General features: G+C 38.1%; 2 protein-coding genes and 2 long non-coding RNA genes across 4 annotated transcripts; 3 read left to right on the forward strand and 1 right to left on the reverse strand.

Annotated features, from left to right (window-relative positions):
• The first annotated feature begins 248 nt into the window (after positions 1 to 248).
• Positions 249 to 6,583, forward strand: LOC132800485 (uncharacterized). Its single transcript, XR_009635607.1, has 3 exons — positions 249 to 757; positions 870 to 930; positions 2,096 to 6,583. It is a non-coding gene; the product is annotated as an uncharacterized LOC132800485 (long non-coding RNA).
• Positions 6,584 to 6,747: 164 nt separating this feature from the next.
• LOC132800611 (uncharacterized) lies at positions 6,748 to 8,958 on the forward strand. Its single transcript, XR_009635797.1, has 3 exons — positions 6,748 to 7,266; positions 7,379 to 7,439; positions 8,605 to 8,958. It is a non-coding gene; the product is annotated as an uncharacterized LOC132800611 (long non-coding RNA).
• A 3,983-nt stretch (positions 8,959 to 12,941) lies between these two features.
• Positions 12,942 to 16,870, forward strand: LOC107418718 (uncharacterized). Its single transcript, XM_016027423.4, has 4 exons — positions 12,942 to 13,206; positions 13,986 to 15,400; positions 15,498 to 15,614; positions 15,897 to 16,870. Exons 2-4 carry the CDS (start codon positions 14,072 to 14,074, stop codon positions 16,725 to 16,727), a joined length of 2,277 nt encoding a protein of 758 aa, XP_015882909.2. The 5' UTR covers positions 12,942 to 13,206; positions 13,986 to 14,071; the 3' UTR covers positions 16,728 to 16,870.
• Positions 16,871 to 17,348: 478 nt separating this feature from the next.
• Positions 17,349 to 21,314, reverse strand: LOC107418713 (cyclin-L1-1). Its single transcript, XM_048473631.2, has 8 exons — positions 21,015 to 21,314; positions 20,824 to 20,905; positions 20,363 to 20,503; positions 19,905 to 20,074; positions 18,442 to 18,715; positions 17,771 to 18,194; positions 17,619 to 17,654; positions 17,349 to 17,526 (listed from the first exon to the last, which is right to left on the reverse strand). The coding sequence occupies exons 1-8, from the start codon at positions 21,164 to 21,166 to the stop codon at positions 17,462 to 17,464; spliced, it is 1,344 nt and encodes a 447-aa protein (XP_048329588.1). The 5' UTR covers positions 21,167 to 21,314; the 3' UTR covers positions 17,349 to 17,461.
• Positions 21,315 to 21,336: the final 22 nt, after the last annotated feature.

Below are 21,336 nucleotides of genomic sequence, written 5' to 3' on the forward strand. Positions count from 1 at the left end.
TACACGCATAACGAGGTGCCACGTGTGACTCAATGAAGGTGGCCATGTGTCACCATGGTGAAATGCCACATGTCAACCATGTGAAAAAAAAAAAAAAAAAAAAAAAAAAAAATCAAATTATTTTATTATTTTTGAATAATAATATTATTATTAATATTATTTAATTATTTCTTTTTCTTTTCCTTTTTCTTTCTCTTTTTCTTTTTCTTTTTCTTTTTCTTTTTCTTTTCTTTTCCCCACGTGGGAAAACACCAATCCTTTCTTTTTCTTTTTCTTTTTCTTTTTTTTTCTTTTTTCCTTCTTCTTCCCCGAAATACACACACACACACGCAGCTTTTCTTTCTTCTCTCCCGACCGTCCCTCTCTCTCCCGTGTTTTTGAATTCCGGCCACCCATAGCCCTCACGCGCCAGCCACCAAGGAAGCCCGCCACCTCGCGAGCTTGGCCGCCAAGTTTCACGGCCAGCCGCCGCCGGACGCGCGCCGATCGGGCCGGAGAAGCCGCCGGCCGGCCAAGTTTCTCTCTCCTCTTTTCTTGTGTTTTCCGGCCAGCCCACTCCCAATTGAGCCTCCTATCCCCCTATTTTGGGTCCTCTGAATCCAAAAATGGCCTCCAATCTCAAAAATTCGAAGCGGTTTGCGAGATATGGAGAAGTGAACACCGGCCGAACCTTTCCGGCCAAATTCCGGCCACCCCCGGCGGAATTGGGGTCGACGGAGACCGGATTGGTGATCCTCGTTCCACGAGCTTCGATTCGGTATATCATTCGACCATTTTGGTTAAAGTTTGTGTTTTGACCCCCGGGTACCGGGTATTATTTACCCGATTAAAATATTAATTTATTTGACTGTCTGTGAATTTTGTTCTAGGAGCACTGGTGAGTCGTAGAATTGATCCCGTAGTGGATCATGGGTTAATTGCGTGCTCCAGGTGAGTGACCCACCTTCAAATTAATTTTGGGGAATTTAATTGATGAATATATTATGTGTGAATTAAATATTTGGAATTTAATTTCTATGTGCCAAATATTTATTGGATTTATTGTAGAATTATTTATGAATTTATTGGATTTAAGAAAATGCGAATTCTACAAAATTATGCCGTGTGGAATTATTTTATGGTTTTGAGGATTTTGAAATTGGTGTGGTTTTAATGGTAAATTGGGCATGATTTGATTTTCAAATATTTCAAAGAAAATATTTGGTTATATTGGTGATTTCAATTTTTATAAAATATGCCCATGGAATATTATGAGATTTGATTATGATATTTCGAGAAATTATTTATGCTATTGGGAAAATGTGGATATTTGAATTGATGGATTTGGAAGTTGGTGGATTTGAAAATCATGGAATTTATGGTATGGATTATAAGGAAATTGTGGAGAATTTCCCGGTTCAAGCGGATGGATTATGCCCGCTATGCTTATGAAAAATGTGAAATTTGTTTTATGATTTAAATTTATGGATTTTATGATTTTTAGATGCACCGTGCACGTACTGGTGTTCTGATTATGTGATATGGTATATGTGATATGGTTAGTGTGCACACGGTTGTGATTAGCGCGCAGGTGGGTGTGAGTAGCGCGCGGTTGATATTATGAGGGTGTCCTGTGGATGCCATCGGAGAGGGCGGCCACCCCCCTTTGGCCGGGACACCAGGTTAGCAGCGGCGCAGTGGGACGCCACGCGACCGTATGCCGGTTTCTTTCTATAACCTCCTGTCTGGCGGTACCTTGGGACGCTGGGTACTGTTGGCGCCACTGGTATATAGTGGGTGCATCAAATGATTTTCAGAACTGTGTTTTAAAAATAAAATGTTTGGAAACTGTATTGGAAAAATAAAATTAATTATTACTGCTTCCGATATTTAATTATTTGATGTCTTGGTTTTCGGGGAATATGAATAAAGGGTTTTGTGAAAATGTTTTAAAAGGGGAACCTTTCCAACTGAGAGAATTGTAAGGGTTTTGAGAGAAATTATTATTTCCAAATAATTATTATTTATACTTATTACTGTGATATTATATGGTATAGTAGTAGGGTCGCTCACTGAGATGATTAGCATCTCACACTCTTAAATTCCGTTCCTCTAGGTTCCAGGTTGTCGGTGTTCATTCGGATCGGACTTGATCTTCCTCGCTGTTTTACTTCGTGAAGTACCCTGTTCTTCTTTATTGCGGTTGTACTATTTCTTTCATTCTTGTTGTATTTATTTTGCACTGGATTACTGTATTTTTGTTTTGAAGTGCTGGAATTTGTGGAACCAATTTGTAGTTTGTGGGAGGAATAAGGGGATATTTTTGAAGTGTGTTTTCAGTGCAGGTAAATTTGTGGTAAGTAAATCCCTTAGGGGAGGTGCTGCCGGATTTTCCGTTGGAAGGTTCGGTGGTATTTTCCTGGGATCAGGGCTGTCTAGGGTTCCGGAGGAGGAATTCTGGACGGGTCCTGACAGTTGGTATCAGAGCTCTAGTTCTAGTATTCCTAAGGGACTGTGCATTGTTGTGCATCCTATCCGTGTTTAATCTCTCGTTTTACCCGTGTGAAAGCGTTCTTTCTGTTTGTCTCGAAGTAAATTCGTTGCCCGAGTTTGAATAACTCTAATCTTCGAGGGTGTCAATTAGGATCATCTAGCCTAACAGGAAATTCCTATGGCCTAGTCGATGGTCGAGGATGCCTTTTCTTTTTGAAGGTCAAGCTTATCATCGTGAATGGTATCCGTTTCGTTCATGGAGGAGAAAGATGATTGTCTAAGGATGTGTGTCGATCGATCGATTTCAAGGCGTCAAAAATATTTTTCCGATCGATTATCAAAATTAAATACTTTTCAAAGTGGTATTTGAAATTAAAGGTGTTTTATTCAAGTATTTTTGGTTTGTGTTCATACATGTATCTGTATGTTATATTGTTTGATATTATACTGCACCATATGGAGGCGGCGAACCAATGTGGTCCATGTAGAGCTAGCCCCATGATCATGTTGCCTACGAGTCCGGGGAATTGGACGGCCAATATAGGCAACCACCCTGGTTTGTATTGGTAGCAGAGTGTCGGCGACAGTTGGAATCATGGATTACGTAACATGTAGAAGGTGTTGTACGTACCTCCATTACAAGCGTGCATATTTTATTTTATGCTATGGATTTTAAGATATGATTTTCAATGTGGAGTTTTAACAATTGCCTATGCAAGTTAGGTATATTTGAAAAATATATTTTATTATTTGTTTTATGTTATGGTTTTTCCAAGAGCGACTTAAGGGTTAAGTATCGCCAGTCGAGAATCCAAAGCAGGGTATCGTTGAGTTCAAAAAGGAGATCTTAAAGGAAGCACGCGATTCAAAGTATGCGATACACCCCAAGGGTACCAAGACGTATGGAATGCTCACTGGATGACATGGTGGTTTGGCACGATAAAGGAAGTTGCAAGATCCGAATAAAGGTACGTAGGTCACCGATAAGTAAAAGTAGGGAGATGTAAATATGGATTTCGTGCTTAAACTATCATTCACAAAGAGAAGGTACGACAGCGTTTAGAGAATCAAGCAAGATCCGGATAGCGACTAAAGTTCTACTTGGTGGTTGATGAGGTTAATGAGATGAGGATGATTCCTTAGGCATGGTTGGATGTTTAAGCATGGTTATTTTTCATTCTAGAAGCTAAGATCTTGATATCTTATTTCCTTGGAGATTTAAGGTTCGTATTGGTGGTGCTTTATCGATTCAAGGTGGTTGATATTGTTGGTGATAATTTACAATGATAAGGAGTATGATTTTTGGGACGTAGTTAGAATTTAAGAAGTGTGGAATACTTTATTGGGTTAAGGATCTAGTGATTTGTTCATAGTATTGGTGGTGATGCTAGAATTAGGATTTAAATTTCTTATTGCTTGAGGTGTGGATTCATGGAATTTATTTGAAATAAGGGAAACTTAGGGTTTTCAAGAATGATATTTGGATGTTGAGAATTTTATTCATGACCTTGATGAATTTAGTTAAAAGAAAGATTGATGTTTGTCGAGGTTAAGACTATTGGTTAATCAATGAGGAGCAGGGGCTTTATAATTGTAAGTACTAGGAGGGTAATCGAAGATAAGTGAATTAATCTCAACCTTAACTTGGTGATACCAGTATTTGAGGAAATTAGACTTAAGTTCTAATCTAACCTTTTAAAGTGCTGATCGAGTCACGAGAGTTGGTTGTTGGTTTAAGGATGCATGCTTTAGAAGCACCTTATGGTTAGCGTTCGACTATGACCAAGACTTGTAGATCGTGTTCTCGTGGACCAATTTGACTATCCTTAATTAGTGGGCATGAGAAGGAAAGTTGCACAAGAGGGAAGTTAAAGTCACTATTAGGCGAATGTAGTGGCAGATGCTTTGAGTAGGAAGGCTACTGGATCCCTTGCTCACATCCAAGTCATCCAACTACCTCTCATGGTGGAGTTGAAGAAGATGGGGGTGTTAATGCATATGCATCCTTCAGGAGTTCTTATGGCTAGCTTCCAGGTACGACCGGTGTTGGTGGATCGTATAGTAGAGACCCAAATGGAAGATCCTAAGTTGAGGACAATTAAGGGCAAGGTACAAGAAGGTCTTGATCCGGAATTTTCCATAAGGAGGGATGGAGCCCTCGTGTATAAAGGACGACTTTGCGTTCCGGATATCCCAGGACTCAAGAAGGAGATTTTAGAGGAGGCGCACAGCTCGATGTATGCGATGCATCCTGGGAGTACCAAGATGTAACGGACGCTTGTTAAGTATTATTGGTGGATTGGTATGAAGAGAGAAGTGGCAGACTTCGTATCAAAGTGTTTGATTTGTCAACAAGTGAAAGCAGAACGACAGAAGCCTTCGGGACTACTCCAACCTTTACCGATTCCCGTGTGGAAGTGGGAAGAACTCAACATGGACTTCGTATTCAAGCTTCCTTCCACACCTAGAAGGTACGACGGCATTTGGGTAATCATTGATCGTCTCACCAAGTCGGGACACTTCCTACCGGTACGAGAACGTTTTTCGCCCTAGAAGTTAGCCCAGTTGTTCGTGCAAGGCATACGTGGGATCAGTTCAAGATGGCCTTCTCTACTGAGTTTTGTCCTCCTGCCTACCGTGAAGCAAGAAGGAGAGAGTTCGAGGAACTACGACAGGGGAACATGACGGTGACAGAGTACGAGAGGAGATTCCGAGAACTATCAGGATTCTGCATGCACCTGATTCCCGACGATCACACGAAGAAGGTGAGGTTCATAGACGGATTGAAAGAGAGCATCGGCTACACCCTTTCTGGATCAGTACATCCCACCTATCAGTCCGCCAGGGATGCAGCGCTCGAGCTAGAGAGACAGGAGGAGATACACAGACCCTCGAGGCGCAGATCATTCGAAGGATCGTATAGCGGAGTACCTCGACAGGGGGCAGCTAAGAAGAGCCATAGCTCAGGCTCAGACAGTGATGGGTTAACCCCACGAGGCAGATTCCAGAGGAGAGATAGTTATCGCATGCCCCAGCCAGCTCGCCATTCGATCATTGTGGATGCAAGCTCGTATCAGCAGTCACGCATTGGTTCTCCGCGGATTTGTCCACTTTGTAGGGGGAATCATTCTGGGCAGTGTCAGATGGATGGTTTATGCTTTCGGTGTGGGCAGCCAGGTCACATAAGGAGGGATTGCCCTTATGGTAGTGGCAGTGTGCTAGAAGCAGGTCGACGGACACAGCATACAAGGGTATTTCCAGGATAGAGTTCCCAGGGGAGTCAGCCAGTAGGAGTTTCTTCGGGATCAGTACAGCCGTCTGCAGGATCGAGTCGAGGTAGAGGAAGGAGAACCCAGCAGACAAGTCAAGGCTGGGTGTTTGCTATGACGCAGCAGGGAGCCAGGACTACGCCCGACGATTTCACAGATCAAGGGATGGAAACAGACCTGATCCTGTTGGATCTATCCGGACTTGAAGTAGTGTTGGGCATGGATTGGTTGGCAAGGAACTACTTAGTCGAGGAAGCAACGTGGGAACCCGAAACACAGATGCGTGAGCAGTACCCGTATCTGTTCCAGTGACGTGCGGAAATTTCGAGGACGAAATTTTTGTAAGGGGGGAAGGCTGTAACACCCCGTCCCAAATCGCACCGGAATCCGTGCACGTTGACCGAGGTTGACCGTTGACCGTTGACCGAAGGGGGTCAAAAGTTGACTTTTTGACTCGGTGAGAATTTTGAGTTGACTAGGGTACGGTGGCGAAGTGCATGACGCCCTGAGTTCGTAGACTAGTAGCACGTCGAAAACGGAGCTACGGTTTGAAAGTTATGGGCAAAACAAGTTGAAGTGTAAACTGTCTAAAAGGTGCCGGGAGTTGACTTTTTCTTGTGATGTAATTGTGAGTTGACTCTTGTATGGTTGTAAAGTACTCGTCGATACGAGTTCATAGACTAGCGGCACGTCCGATTTGGACATGTGGTTTGAAAGTTATAGACCTGTAAAGTTTTTCAAATACTGTATTATTTTAATATTATTTTTTTTTACACGCATAACGAGGTGCCACGTGTGACTCAATGAAGGTGGCCATGTGTCACCATGGTGAAATGCCACATGTCAACCATGTGAAAAAAAAAAAAAAAAAAAAAAAAAATCAAATTATTTTATTATTTTTGAATAATAATATTATTATTAATATTATTTAATTATTTCTTTTTCTTTTCCTTTTTCTTTCTCTTTTTCTTTTTCTTTTTCTTTTTCTTTTTCTTTTCTTTTCCCCACGTGGGAAAACACCAATCCTTTCTTTTTCTTTTTCTTTTTCTTTTTTTTTCTTTTTTCCTTCTTCTTCCCCGAAATACACACACACACACGCAGCTTTTCTTTCTTCTCTCCCGACCGTCCCTCTCTCTCCCGTGTTTTTGAATTCCGGCCACCCATAGCCCTCACGCGCCAGCCACCAAGGAAGCCCGCCACCTCGCGAGCTTGGCCGCCAAGTTTCACGGCCAGCCGCCGCCGGACGCGCGCCGATCGGGCCGGAGAAGCCGCCGGCCGGCCAAGTTTCTCTCTCCTCTTTTCTTGTGTTTTCCGGCCAGCCCACTCCCAATTGAGCCTCCTATCCCCCTATTTTGGGTCCTCTGAATCCAAAAATGGCCTCCAATCTCAAAAATTCGAAGCGGTTTGCGAGATATGGAGAAGTGAACACCGGCCGAACCTTTCCGGCCAAATTCCGGCCACCCCCGGCGGAATTGGGGTCGACGGAGACCGGATTGGTGATCCTCGTTCCACGAGCTTCGATTCGGTATATCATTCGACCATTTTGGTTAAAGTTTGTGTTTTGACCCCCGGGTACCGGGTATTATTTACCCGATTAAAATATTAATTTATTTGACTGTCTGTGAATTTTGTTCTAGGAGCACTGGTGAGTCGTAGAATTGATCCCGTAGTGGATCATGGGTTAATTGCGTGCTCCAGGTGAGTGACCCACCTTCAAATTAATTTTGGGGAATTTAATTGATGAATATATTATGTGTGAATTAAATATTTGGAATTTAATTTCTATGTGCCAAATATTTATTGGATTTATTGTAGAATTATTTATGAATTTATTGGATTTAAGAAAATGCGAATTCTACAAAATTATGCCGTGTGGAATTATTTTATGGTTTTGAGGATTTTGAAATTGGTGTGGTTTTAATGGTAAATTGGGCATGATTTGATTTTCAAATATTTCAAAGAAAATATTTGGTTATATTGGTGATTTCAATTTTTATAAAATATGCCCATGGAATATTATGAGATTTGATTATGATATTTCGAGAAATTATTTATGCTATTGGGAAAATGTGGATATTTGAATTGATGGATTTGGAAGTTGGTGGATTTGAAAATCATGGAATTTATGGTATGGATTATAAGGAAATTGTGGAGAATTTCCCGGTTCAAGCGGATGGATTATGCCCGCTATGCTTATGAAAAATGTGAAATTTGTTTTATGATTTAAATTTATGGATTTTATGATTTTTAGATGCACCGTGCACGTACTGGTGTTCTGATTATGTGATATGGTATATGTGATATGGTTAGTGTGCACACGGTTGTGATTAGCGCGCAGGTGGGTGTGAGTAGCGCGCGGTTGATATTATGAGGGTGTCCTGTGGATGCCATCGGAGAGGGCGGCCACCCCCCTTTGGCCGGGACACCAGGTTAGCAGCGGCGCAGTGGGACGCCACGCGACCGTATGCCGGTTTCTTTCTATAACCTCCTGTCTGGCGGTACCTTGGGACGCTGGGTACTGTTGGCGCCACTGGTATATAGTGGGTGCATCAAATGATTTTCAGAACTGTGTTTTAAAAATAAAATGTTTGGAAACTGTATTGGAAAAATAAAATTAATTATTACTGCTTCCGATATTTAATTATTTGATGTCTTGGTTTTCGGGGAATATGAATAAAGGGTTTTGTGAAAATGTTTTAAAAGGGGAACCTTTCCAACTGAGAGAATTGTAAGGGTTTTGAGAGAAATTATTATTTCCAAATAATTATTATTTATACTTATTACTGTGATATTATATGGTATAGTAGTAGGGTCGCTCACTGAGATGATTAGCATCTCACACTCTTAAATTCCGTTCCTCTAGGTTCCAGGTTGTCGGTGTTCATTCGGATCGGACTTGATCTTCCTCGCTGTTTTACTTCGTGAAGTACCCTGTTCTTCTTTATTGCGGTTGTACTATTTCTTTCATTCTTGTTGTATTTATTTTGCACTGGATTACTGTATTTTTGTTTTGAAGTGCTGGAATTTGTGGAACCAATTTGTAGTTTGTGGGAGGAATAAGGGGATATTTTTGAAGTGTGTTTTCAGTGCAGGTAAATTTGTGGTAAGTAAATCCCTTAGGGGAGGTGCTGCCGGATTTTCCGTTGGAAGGTTCGGTGGTATTTTCCTGGGATCAGGGCTGTCTAGGGTTCCGGAGGAGGAATTCTGGACGGGTCCTGACAAATTTATCAAAATGTCTTAAAGGTAAAATTTATATCTATATATATATATATATAGTCAGTCTTCCTCATTATTTTAGCATCACTTTCCATTATTAACTTTTAGATCACATTATAAATTAAAATTTAATATTCAATTATTGATAAAATATGAGTTTAATGATATATTAAAATTCTATATTTGACAAAGTAAATCATATAAGAACCTAGATAAACATAAATAATTTTTTTAATTTTAGCTTTTGAAGTGTCCTAAAAGTTGAAAGAAAATATTGATTGTAAAACCATCAAGTTAACTTGGTAGAAGCTTCATTGTATATATTCATGGTAACTATGTGGTGATTCTAGAGAAAAAAAATTATGGCTATGTATATATATATATATATATATATGTAAAAGTAATGCATTAGCCATTACTTTAAATAATTTTGTATCCCTTTGTTATAGACAACCAGGAATGTAACTAATTACATTAATACCGATTGGTCTATAATTGTATAAATCTGTTCATACAAAAAGAATCAAAAGCCCATAATTAATTTTGTGTCCCTTTGTTATAGACAACTAGAAATGTAACAAAATATTAATACTGATTGGTCTATAATTGTACCAGTAATTAATTTTGTGTCCCTTTGTTATAGACAACAAGGAATGTAACAAAACATTAATATCAATTGGTCTATAATTGTATAAATCTGTTCATACAAAAGAAATCCAAAGCCTCGAGCCAACAAATACTTAGAGGATTGACTCAAGAACAAGTGGTTCGGATTAATATGCAATTACTACCTCGATTATTGATGATCATTTCAAACCCTAATTAAATTCAAAACGTGGTTCCAAAACTAATTTATCAAAAAAGAAACTGAACTAATCTTGTTACCAAAACTAATTAATAATACTAGTAGTCACAGCAACAGGGATCCCATCTTTTCACATAAAGCCAAACATTAAATCCACATAAAATAATATGGTATATACATCCTTTTCATATTAAGGGAATATGAAAACTAAGAAAAGCAAATGGCTTTTTATTGACAATGGAAATTGACAACATTTGAAATTGGTTGGGAATAAACTAATGCATCTGACAAACAAGTTCATCGATTAACGACCAGCATTAATAGGAGTACAAGTCAATTAATGTGGTGCAGAGGTTGTTCCTTTTCCAAGCTGCCTAAATTGTAGTTTTGGGGAGGCACGTTTATGGGAAGATGACATGAAGCCTTGATCCATCATTCAAACGTCTGTTAATTTCGATGGCGTTGGGAGAATAGATGAAGTTGATGTCGATCCCAAAATGATTACTACCTTGATCAAAGGTGTTTCTGAAGGTGTCGAACTAAACGGCCACCAGCCCATCTGTAGAGGTATATATAGGGGCAATTGGAAATGAGTCCAAAGCAGCCTTCATGAAACTTGGCAGGCGCTTGGGATCCATTCTTAGCAGGGAAGCAAGCAAACCCATCTCCATCAATTGGATCATTTCCCATTTTCTGCATGCTGAAATCAAAACTGGTAGTGAAATCTGCTCTACCAACAGTTCTAATTAGTGAACCATCGCTAAGCCTTAGAATTCCTGTGATAATGGCCTGCTGGGAAGTGATTATCCCATTGCAGTCTTTGAAATCGAGATAGTTGAAGTGGAGTGCACGTAAAAGTGAACAGAAAGTGGACCAATAACAGCCATAGACAGCAATAATATTGAGAAATCCTACAAGTGCTGCTTGCTACCACTAGTAAGGTTGATAAAGGACATTTTTGGAGGATGAGATTGAGAATGGAAGGCAATGTTAGTTGGTGCTCAAACTTGGGTTTGAGGACCAATCACAGATCGATAATCAAATTTAAAAAGCTTTAGTTTCTCCCAAGTTTCAAGTTGTCAAGGAGCGTGTTTCCTACTTTATCAAACGTAGATGAATAAAATCGATCAACGTTATGTTGTTGCTTTTTTGGGTCTAACTTCATCGTCACCAAAAATGAAGAAGAAGAAAAAACTGTTACATAAGGATTAATTGGGTAATATTTTAAGAGATGTTCTCATATATCTATTTTATTGGTGCACATGCACTCATGATTACATAGAATTTATAATTATATGCAGCGCACTATTTTTTTGTTTTTGTTTTCTAAATATATACAATGCACAATATTATATGTTTCAAAGAGCCAACTATATACTATCGATAATAGCTTAGCGGAAGAAAAATATTTAGCTTTTATATCTGCTAGTCCATTAGCGGAAGAAAAATATTTAGCTTTTATATCTGCTAGTCCAGTAGTTGAGATTTTTTTACAAACTTTATTATTATCTCGGATAGTTCCATATTGTAATGACGCATGACGTAGAATTATGACCTGATGTCTAATTATATATTTTCAACCCTCCCCACCCAAAAAAAAAAGCTTTTTTATATAATAATTAATGGGTCAGTACCGACACACAAGTCCACCGAGCATATAGGCGCCGCGTCTTCTAAATTTGGTATGTTGAAGCTTCTGTGTAATATTAAATGTTCAAGCCTGGTAAAGAAAACAAGATTGACCACAAAGAAAACTAACGAAAACAAGATAGCTAAAAAACAAGCGCCCACCTCTCAAGCATTTTCCTTTTTAATCAAGCAAAAATAAAAGAGGAAATGAAATCAAGAATCATTCCGAGCACACCTACAAAACAAATGTAAACAAATTGACCATACTGTTTGGCGATTATTCATCTTCACGTTCAAAGTCAATATACAACTTGTTGTGTCACTTTTCATGTGTATATAATAATCATAATAATAATCCATAAATCTTTAGGCATCTAATAAATTCTATTAAAAATATACAGGCGAAGTCATGGCAACACATGCTATATATAAATATATATAATCAATTTTCTGGTGAAATTTTCTATATAAATGATCCAACTCATTTCATGCATCTTCCTTCCACTCTTCCTCTCAAACTCCTGATAACTATTATGGGGCATGGGTTGTCGTAGTTGATACTTCTATTGACATCAATGTTTTTGAATATACGCGTACAAAGAGTTGGAAGCATCTAAGTTATCATCATATGTGCATTAAATCTTCCATTGGAATTAATATGTGATTTATCGGCTTTTGAAATCACCAACTACTACATTTTTCATTTTTAAAGGCAAATTAGATTGGTGGCATATATCATGAATTAACTTATCTTTGCAAATTGAATAATATATGAATTGAATTATTATGAAATATAATAATACATATTTAGCTAATGAGAGAGGGCAACAGAAGCTCTTATATTCCAAAGGACAAGGGGAAGTTTGAAAGAACAAAGATCTTGCACTAGTAGGAGACTAGACTATAGCCACTAGTATATAATATGTAGCTCAATCTCTCAATTTTTTATTTTTATTTTTTAAATGGCATTGATGTTAGAATTTCGCCGACTTGTTTTCTTCACTTCAGACTCTTCACTCTTGGGAGCTTTATGTCCCTCATTTTTTGCACATATTCTTCTAAAATTTTAAAGACAACCACAGGAGCAAATTCAATACGAACAAATATGTTTACTTTTTCTTCCCTTACAAAAAGTATAGAAATTTGTTTTTAGTAAGTGAAAAAAAATAAATAACATATCTAATTATTCATGTTATTATCCTTACAAAGAAGATTTTATTGATAATGTTCATTTTTTCTATTGGTGTTTGTGAGTTTCTGATTTCAATTCATCTAATGATAATATAAAATTATGTATGTTCCAAAATTGCATTCAAATAGACAAGTTCAAAATAATCCACAAAAAATACAGATTTTTTTTTAAAGAAAAAAAAAAAAGCATAATTAATAGGGTGAAAGATATTCTTCATTTTATAAGTGATAATAAGTACGGGATAACTGGTCAAATACTGAAATAAGGGGAAAAAAAAAAAAAAAGAAAAAAAAAGAAAAAAAGAAAAAGTGAGCTTAAAGTTGATGGCCCATATTACATTTACGTAAATGGATCAGAACGCTAGAACCAGGCGTTAAGCCCAAGCCCTGTCTACATTTCTGTTGTGTTGTGAGGTGTGTATTGATTGAAGGTTGGGAGGCCGAAAAGGAAGACGGCGGGGGAGGAGGAGAAGTTTGTTACTCCACCAAATGCAGATGGTTCTTCAGTATTTAACAGGTACAACCAGGTAACTGGTAATGTTTTTCAGGCAATGTCGTTTTGGTGGGGTGTGGGCGATGCATCTCCGTCAATTTCTTTTCGTCCGGGTTCCATGCTGTTGTTAGGTAAATCTTCTCTTCTCATTAAACCCTAACCTTATCCTTCTTCTTCTCTCTTTCTTAGATCTCTGCCTTTTTTATTTTTTATTTTTTTTATGTTTTGTTTTTGGGTGGGTGGGGGCTAACATTCTTAATCCCTGTTTCGTTACCGAGCAAAGTGTTGCCAGGACTGTTTATCCATCTCATAATTTTCCATCGAAAATTTTGAAGATTATGTTTCCGGTTCAACAAAATGCCACTTGTCTGCTTTATCACATGCCTCACCACGACTTTCGCTATCTGAGTTGTATAGAAAATTATAAAATTAAAGCTTAATTTTGTTAGAAAATAATACGGGGCAACAAATGCGTCTTGGGTTGGCCTTATTTTTCCAAATACAATTCTTAATGTCTAATGATTGATGGCGTCATTTTGTTGATGATGCACGCTTTTTTCACAATCAATACTGGGTTTTGAGCAAATTTGCAGTTTATGCTTCATGAAAAAGTTCATTTTTTGGGGCTTGGACTTCTTCCTACACCAAAAATATTCATTGGAGCTTCTTATTTTTATAATCAATACTAGACTCTAGACTTGCATGTTTTCATCATGGACTTGGATTGCATGGATTTTTTTATATATTAATGTGCTTATTAAAACTAAAAATGAGTAATTAAATGGTGGGAAAAAAAAAAAAAAGATAGATAGAAACATATAAATGTCTGCAAATATGTTAATTCACTTAATACATGCTTTGGTTTTATTCCTCATCTATTTACATTCTTTTTCTTTCTTTTATTACGTAGAATAAAAGCAGAAACAAATCTTTCCGCTGCTATTGTTTGCTGGGAGAAATTTCGCTAGGGGAACCTGGGTGGGTGTAGGATAGGCGATGACACAAGCCGAGAACAACAGTGAGACAGATGGTACTAAGGAAACGGAAGCTTCTGCAGTAGCTTTCAACAGTCCAAAAGAGACTGTTATGGAAGTGTCCGGTAAAGAAACAGAGACTCCTGTAGAAGCTTTCAGTAAACCAATAGATACTCCGATTGAGACATTGAGGAAGGCTCCTGCAGAAGCATCAAAGGAGGCTCCTCCAGAAGCATCCAATAAACCACTAGAGACTCACTTTGAGACACCCGGTGAAACAGCACAGGTTCCTACAGAGACGTCAAATAAATCTTCAAAAATGCCTGCAGAGACATCCAGTAAACCAAAAGAGACTTCTGCAAAAGCATTGTATAAATCAGAGTCATCTGGAAAGAAGACCCTGAAACCTCTCAGGGCCAAATCTAAAATTGGGAAGAAATCTCTGATTGCATATAATCTGAAAGTCAAGAAAAATAAAGGTAGTCTGCAGGATCGTGGGAAGAAAACAGAAGCTCCTGCAGAAGCAATCAATAATCCAACAGAGACTCCTCTGGAGACATCCAATAAACCAATAGATGCTCCTCCAAAAGCACTCAGTAAATCAGAGTCATCTGGAAAGAAAACTGTGAAGGCCAAATCTAAAGTAGGGGAAAAGTCTGTGGATGTTAACAATCGGAAAGCCAAAAAGAATAGAGAGAGTCTGCAGGGTCATGACAAGAAAACTTATTCTCCTGCAGAAGCAATCAAAAATCCAATAGAGACTTCTGTAGAAACGTCCAGTGAACCAACAGAGCTCAGTCCACAGGGTCATGGGAAGAAAAGGAGGAGCAGAGTGCAAGGATCAAAGAGCAAGAAGGAAATAAACGACAATGAAGACAGTGGTGTTGAGGTTCTGAGATCAAGAAAAGAAAATCAATCAGGGAATACAACAAAAAAAGAGCATAGTAGAGAGAGCCATAGGGTTCAAAAGTACCAAGAAAGCATCATTGAGTCAGAAAAAAGCCAACACAAACAGAAGACTAAAACCTCTGATGGGTCAGAGAAGAATTTAAACACTCAAAAAAACAAAGGAAAACATGCAGATATAGAAAAGAGCCAAAGGAGTGGGAAGAAAGAAAAACTTGGTGGTCTTATCTTCATGTGCAGTGGAAAGACTAAGCCAGATTGTTTCCATTATCGTATTATGGGTATTTCAATTGGTAAAAAAGATCTTGTGTTGGGCATCAAACCTGGGATGAAGCTTTTTCTGTATGATTTTGATCTTAAGCTTTTATATGGGGTTTACAGGGCATCCTCTTCAGGTGGCGTAAAACTTGAGCCAAAAGCTTTTGGTGGGGCCTTCCCTGCACAGGTTTCAATTTAAATTTAGTTATCAATGGCTTCTCCATATGGTTGCTTCTTTGTTTGTTGAATCGCCCACACTTCGTGATTATGACTTAAAATTTCAGGTGAGGTTCAATGTGGAGAAAGATTGCCTTCCACTACCTGAGAGTGTCTTCAAGAAGGCAATAAAGGAAAATTACAATGAGAAAAATAAGTTCAAGACAGAACTTACAATTCGACAAGTGAGAATTGATTCATATATATATATATATATATGCATACATAGTCCAGCTCCGGTGAGACGCTAATTTCAGGACATCATGAGAATTAAAGCATATCCTTAATTGGATATGCATGTATTTTAAATTTATGTGTATCTTGAATCCTCACTTTGTCCTTAAATTCACATCCTCACCTTAGCATGGTTGTATATACGTATGTAAATTTCTTTTCCCTTTTAGTGTTTACAAGGTGGTATTATTTCTATGATTTATGCATTGATGATTTCCAGAACTCCCTTTCAGGTTAGGAAGCTTATGGCACTTTTTCGACCAGCTGAAGTACATTCTAGTGCTTTGTCCATCTGCTCAGTGCAGGGTTCAAGAACACATGATGAAAGGATTCGCAAAGAAGTAAGAGAATCATTGACACATTCACACAGGGATAAACATGGCAGAGATCCTCATGCGAATGATGATGCTAGGACTTATCCAGTGCATGTGGCAACTACACGAAGAAAAGAATCTTCAAGAAATTTATTCATGACTGAAAAGGAATACCGAGCTTATGGTCTTTCAGGAGAGAGAAGCCTGACCCACCCTTCTCATATCACTACTCCTCCTCTGGATCCTTACCAGAGAGATTATGAAAGAAAGCACCTTAGAAGACACCAGAACCTGATTTATAGGGAGGCTGTCCCTGCACAAAGGGAAACCCTTCATGCTGATCCTTTCTACATGGATGACAAAGAATATCAGGTTTATAGTCTTGGTGCCAGACATGAGTTGCCATCTGCAGCTCCTATAACTGCAACGTCTACAACAAATATGGACTCCTTTGCAAAGGATCCATATTACAGTTATTACCACAGTGGTTCATCTGTGGCACCTCTGAGGCGAGAGGGAGCCCCTTCAAGTTACTATACTATTAATGGAAGTGGAGATACTTATTTAATTGAATCTGCTGATCCCTTTCGAAGGAGAGAGACCGATCCAGTTGATAGGCTGTACTTAAAATATGATGTTGATCCTCTACTTGGTGACAGACAGATATATCAGGCAGCTAAGCCTGAGCCTGTACCTATGCCAGTTTCATCTCGCTACTCTTTTCCAGGTCCATTATTCTCCCATCGATAGTTGATCTTGTACTTAGATGAAAGTCCCCTTTCTTTTTTCCTTTTTCTTATCTTTTTGTGCTAAAATTGATAGTTGCCCTTTTTGTGGGCTTCGTCTGTTTTTAAATTATTTTTCCCTTCTAAAGAATGTGTTTTTATCTCTGATTCGGAGGATAAAATACTCGGATAGAAATTTAAAATAACAAAAATGTGGTGTCACTAAGGCTAGCAAATGTAGCTAAGGCAGAGTTGGAAGTGCAAAATAGATTCCTGTACATTTAGCAATCGCAGATGGAAATATGAGTAGCTTCCTTTGCATATTGGGATGGGTAATCTCGTATATCTCACATATAAAACTTCGACTTTCATGGAACGATGATATCCTGTGACATAAGTAATCGTACCAATCGCTAAAGTCAAAATTATAGGTAAATGATTAAAGGCTATGATGGATTTAAAAGGTTTTGATTGGGTGAGGTTGCATGTATTTAACAATTCATGCAAAAAATATGGAATTAGCATTTGAGTCTGACTTTGACTTGCCCATTTTGAGAAAGGCCAATCGACGATGTGTCTTTATCTCAATTCATTTACATGCATTCCATTTAGGAGCTTTTGAAACTTCCAAATTCATTTATGCATATACGAAGTGAAAGAGAGAGATTATAAAATAAAATACAATCTGTGTTCATTTAAATAAAATTACATTTTAATAACAAGCTTATAAGAAAAGGAAAGCACATCTTGAAGAGTGGTTCAAGCATATGAATGGTGCCTATGGCGGTCCTTGTCCCGTGAAGAATAGCTGTGGTAGTCACGATCTGCAATGTGAGATAAGGGTACTGGATTACACAACTCAATGATCTAGAGAGAGAAACTATCATCAAAGCACTTTTACTAAAAAAATATGTACCTCGTGATGAATGATGTCTTGATTTCTCCGCATGTCCTGCAAACAAAATACAAAACCATATACTTTTAAGTCTTGAGCATGCCATAAAGCAATTGAGAAGAAGACCAATATGTTTTCAAAAGTGTCCATAAACAAGGAACTCATAGACCAACCTGAATCTTTTGTTCTGTCCTTGGAACGATGCCCTCGGTCTTTCATTTTATCTCTGTCCCTGTCGACCTCATCTCGCTCTTTTTCCCGGTCGGAATCCCTTCCCCTATCACGATCCCGACCCTTCGTTCTATCCCTCTCCCTCTCCCTCTCTCTTTCCCTCTCCCTTTCCCTCTCCTTGTTCCTGTCCCCACTGACTTCTGATCTACGTTCAGACTTGGACTTCAGTATTGGCTCTTCTTTTGTCTGCCCTTCAACAACCATGCTCTTGGATTCATCATCACTTTTCTTGGACTCCTTTGGCTTGTCAATATCAACCTTGATCGATGAACTTTTGGCTCCACCAGATTCTAAACTAACTGAAACAGGAGGTGCCTTTGAAACAGAGGCATCGTCATTAGCTGGATTGCTATGCTGTGAAACTTCCTGCAGAACAAAAAATGAAGGATTGCTAATGAAATACCAGTTTTATGGAAAGATAGCACGATATAATTATCACATTCTATTTGTCCACTCATTCATCATAGGTTTTCCAATCACATCAAACAAGTATTGCCTTTACACTACTGATTAACAACCACTGCCTTTAACACCCCTCCATTTTCATTTGCCTCAGCAAATGCTATATAATTACACAATGTGACTAAATTTTGTGGAAGAGGAGAAGAATTACCTTTGAAACTGGCTGAGATTGTGAATCCCATGATGCGTTAGAAAATGTAAATGAATCACCATCCTTGCAAACTGGTATATACTGTGCTTTGGGAAGACTGTAAAGGTGAGCTAAAACCCTACAAACTTCATCAATCCCTGATTTCTCAGCATCAAATGCCTTCCACCATGGTGGGTTCTCAGGAAGAGGTACCTGAAACCTGCGAGCAGCAGCATATACAACCCCACAAGCCACAACCTCACTCTTGAATCGAACACACAGTGTTGTACGCAAACTGCATCAAACGAACAGTTGAACAGAATTTATATTAAAATATTAAACATTTAGTTGAGAGCGTTATTGTGAATGCCAAAATCCAACAGCAAGAAATCAAACCATCAAACCACAAACAGTAAAAGCTTTCGGGAAATAGAGACATCCTAATATAGGTTTTTAGTTAGTCCAACTATATCAACAATAAATAAACTCTATCATGTATCAAGTTCAACAACATCCAATCTATGCATCAAACTTAAAAAGTCTAATCCACTGCATATTTTTCTTTTTCCACCTTGCAGTAGCAGCTATATGACTTGATTCAATTGTGTGTTAACAAGCCATATTATGTGATGCTAACATTAAAATTTAACCACCATCTATAACATACTTATATCTTAATATGTGCTTAGAACTCCAAAAATCACCGATAACCCATAGGCTTCCTCATACAATGGAAAAGAAAATCAACAAAAGAAGACTACATAATTAAAAAGTTACACAAATACAGGCAGATTTAACTCACCAAAATGCAATAAGAAGCTTCAAAGCTTGTATGCAATTAGATTCGAATTTCATGTCTAATAAACAGGTGTATTGTCAACAATACAGGAGACCACAAACACAATTGGACTTGGTCTTAAATATTTAACTTCTTATCAATTGGAATTTGAGAAATTTCAAGAGAAGCTCCAAATTTCATGGTTTTTATTTTTAATTTTTTACAGCTTTCCCAAAATATACTATGTTAATCTCATGAAAAAACTGAGGCTAACTGAAGAAGACGGCTTTCCTTTTATGTCTACAATTTTTACTCTTATCTCCAGTAGCTCATTCAGTTTTGGACGTAACAATAGGCCTTTGTGTTTGATCCCATATTCAAAGAAGTGCATGCAAGAATGCATTTCACCACATAGCACCCACCTAGAAGGCAATATTTCTAACGGCCAACCAAACTAGTGCAGTTCACCTATTCAAAATTTTCAAACTGAACTAGATTGATTTACAATTTTACATGACACATTTTGTGTGTGTAATCAAGGTACAATTATTCATGAGTTATGTTGAGACTACAACAGCCAAAACAGGAATGGAGAATCACTACGAAATGGACCAACTACAACATTTGATTTATCACGCCACATACAAAAATTTGAGGGTAAATAAATAAATCAAAATATCTAGTTAAGAGAATAGGCGATATATACCTATCATTTGCTAGATTCCATGCTTCTTGCCTTAGCTCTGGAGGTGTTTCAAGGGTTGCAAGGTAATTTGATATGAATTTATGAGGATGTTCCACATGACAAATGAAACCCATCTCTTTCAATATATGTCTTTCTGTTCTACTCAACTCCATCTTCAAGTCTGAATATTTCTGTCAAGAAAGAGAAGACAATTTTTCATGAGAACATGAAGTTCATGCATACAGGACAGTATCTTGGACGCTAAATTAAGCACTCTTGCAGATGAGACAAGAAAAGGGCCCAAAAAAAAAAAAAAAAAAAAAAAAAAAAAAAAAAAAACATCACAATGTTCTCAAATAGTATAAAAGCTGGTAGAGATTTCATAGCTAAAAAGCTTTGGTTTCGCTTAAAAGTACGAAGATGATAAACAAAAACAACAGTCAATCACAATTACAAAGATGAAGCTTTCAAGTTTCAACCTTTGAAAAGTGGTCCAAATAATCAATGGGTAAATTCTCCCTCCTACATTCCATTCTGTGGAAAACAATTATAACTTGTCTAGCTTTCCTAGTGCACTCCTCCAGCTTTGAGGCGAGCCAAACACAACTAGCCGCTACTTTCTGTGAGAAATCATCATTCCACCCACCAAGGCATTAGAACTGACATAAACATGGTGCTAACATTAACTAAAACCAAACAACTTGCTGCTCTACTTATCTGCAACACATGATAGACATTGAAATAAAACATGAAACACATGGACATGAGGAAGTAAAGCTGTTAGTTAAATCAAGTACAATGATACTGCGTGTCAGAAGTACATTATTTAATCTTTTTACCACTCAAAACATACCCCGTACTCCATTCAAGTTCTACATTTTCTAGGCACCCAAACAAAAGGGTTGGCAACCAATATAAAAATAATAACAAAAAAACAAACCTTGACATTAAAGCGGGCAAACGACTTCTTGCAATAGAAACGGTGGAACAGAACCTGGCCGGTCGCCATTACAGCTTGTGGTCTGTTACAAATTAAAAGTTGTAAGTAAAATGAAATATACATATATATATATATATATTAAGTTACAATAAAAGGACGAGAGAGAGAGAGAGAGAGAGAGAGAGAGATACAATCGGAGCAAGATGCCGCTTTCTTGAATGAGATCGCAGCCATAGATTCTGAGAGTGGTTTCCGTGACTTCATCTATGCCGTCTTTCCTGGAGGGTGAATTCTTGAGCTGCTCGTCCGTCAGGTAGAAGGTGTCAATCGCCGTGTATATCATCGTCTTCGCAGTCGGTCACAGTCCCTAACAAATAGAGCGCTTCAAATGGAAACACAAGAAGCAAGCTATGGAAGATTTTAGAAGGAGAGAAAACGTTGAGGGTTTAAAATAAAAACGACGTCGTGTGGCATTTTGGGTAATTCATTAGGGCAAAACGTTTAGGGGGAACC

Source organism: Ziziphus jujuba, chromosome 2, assembly GCF_031755915.1.
Source record: "Ziziphus jujuba cultivar Dongzao chromosome 2, ASM3175591v1".
Classification (NCBI taxonomy): Eukaryota; Viridiplantae; Streptophyta; class Magnoliopsida; order Rosales; family Rhamnaceae; genus Ziziphus; species Ziziphus jujuba.

Coding starts and splice junctions, on each gene's coding strand:
- LOC107418718 (XM_016027423.4), top strand. CDS start 14,072: ATGACACAAGCCGAGAACAACAGTGAGACAGATGGTACTAAGGAAACG. Junction 15,401..15,497: donor GTGGGGCCTTCCCTGCACAG/GTTTCAATTTAA, acceptor TTAAAATTTCAG/GTGAGGTTCAATGTGGAGAA. Junction 15,615..15,896: donor CAGAACTTACAATTCGACAA/GTGAGAATTGAT, acceptor ACTCCCTTTCAG/GTTAGGAAGCTTATGGCACT.
- LOC107418713 (XM_048473631.2), bottom strand. CDS start 21,166: ATGATATACACGGCGATTGACACCTTCTACCTGACGGACGAGCAGCTC. Junction 20,906..21,014: donor AGCGGCATCTTGCTCCGATT/GTATCTCTCTCT, acceptor AATTTGTAACAG/ACCACAAGCTGTAATGGCGA. Junction 17,655..17,770: donor GGACAGAACAAAAGATTCAG/GTTGGTCTATGA, acceptor TTTTGTTTGCAG/GACATGCGGAGAAATCAAGA.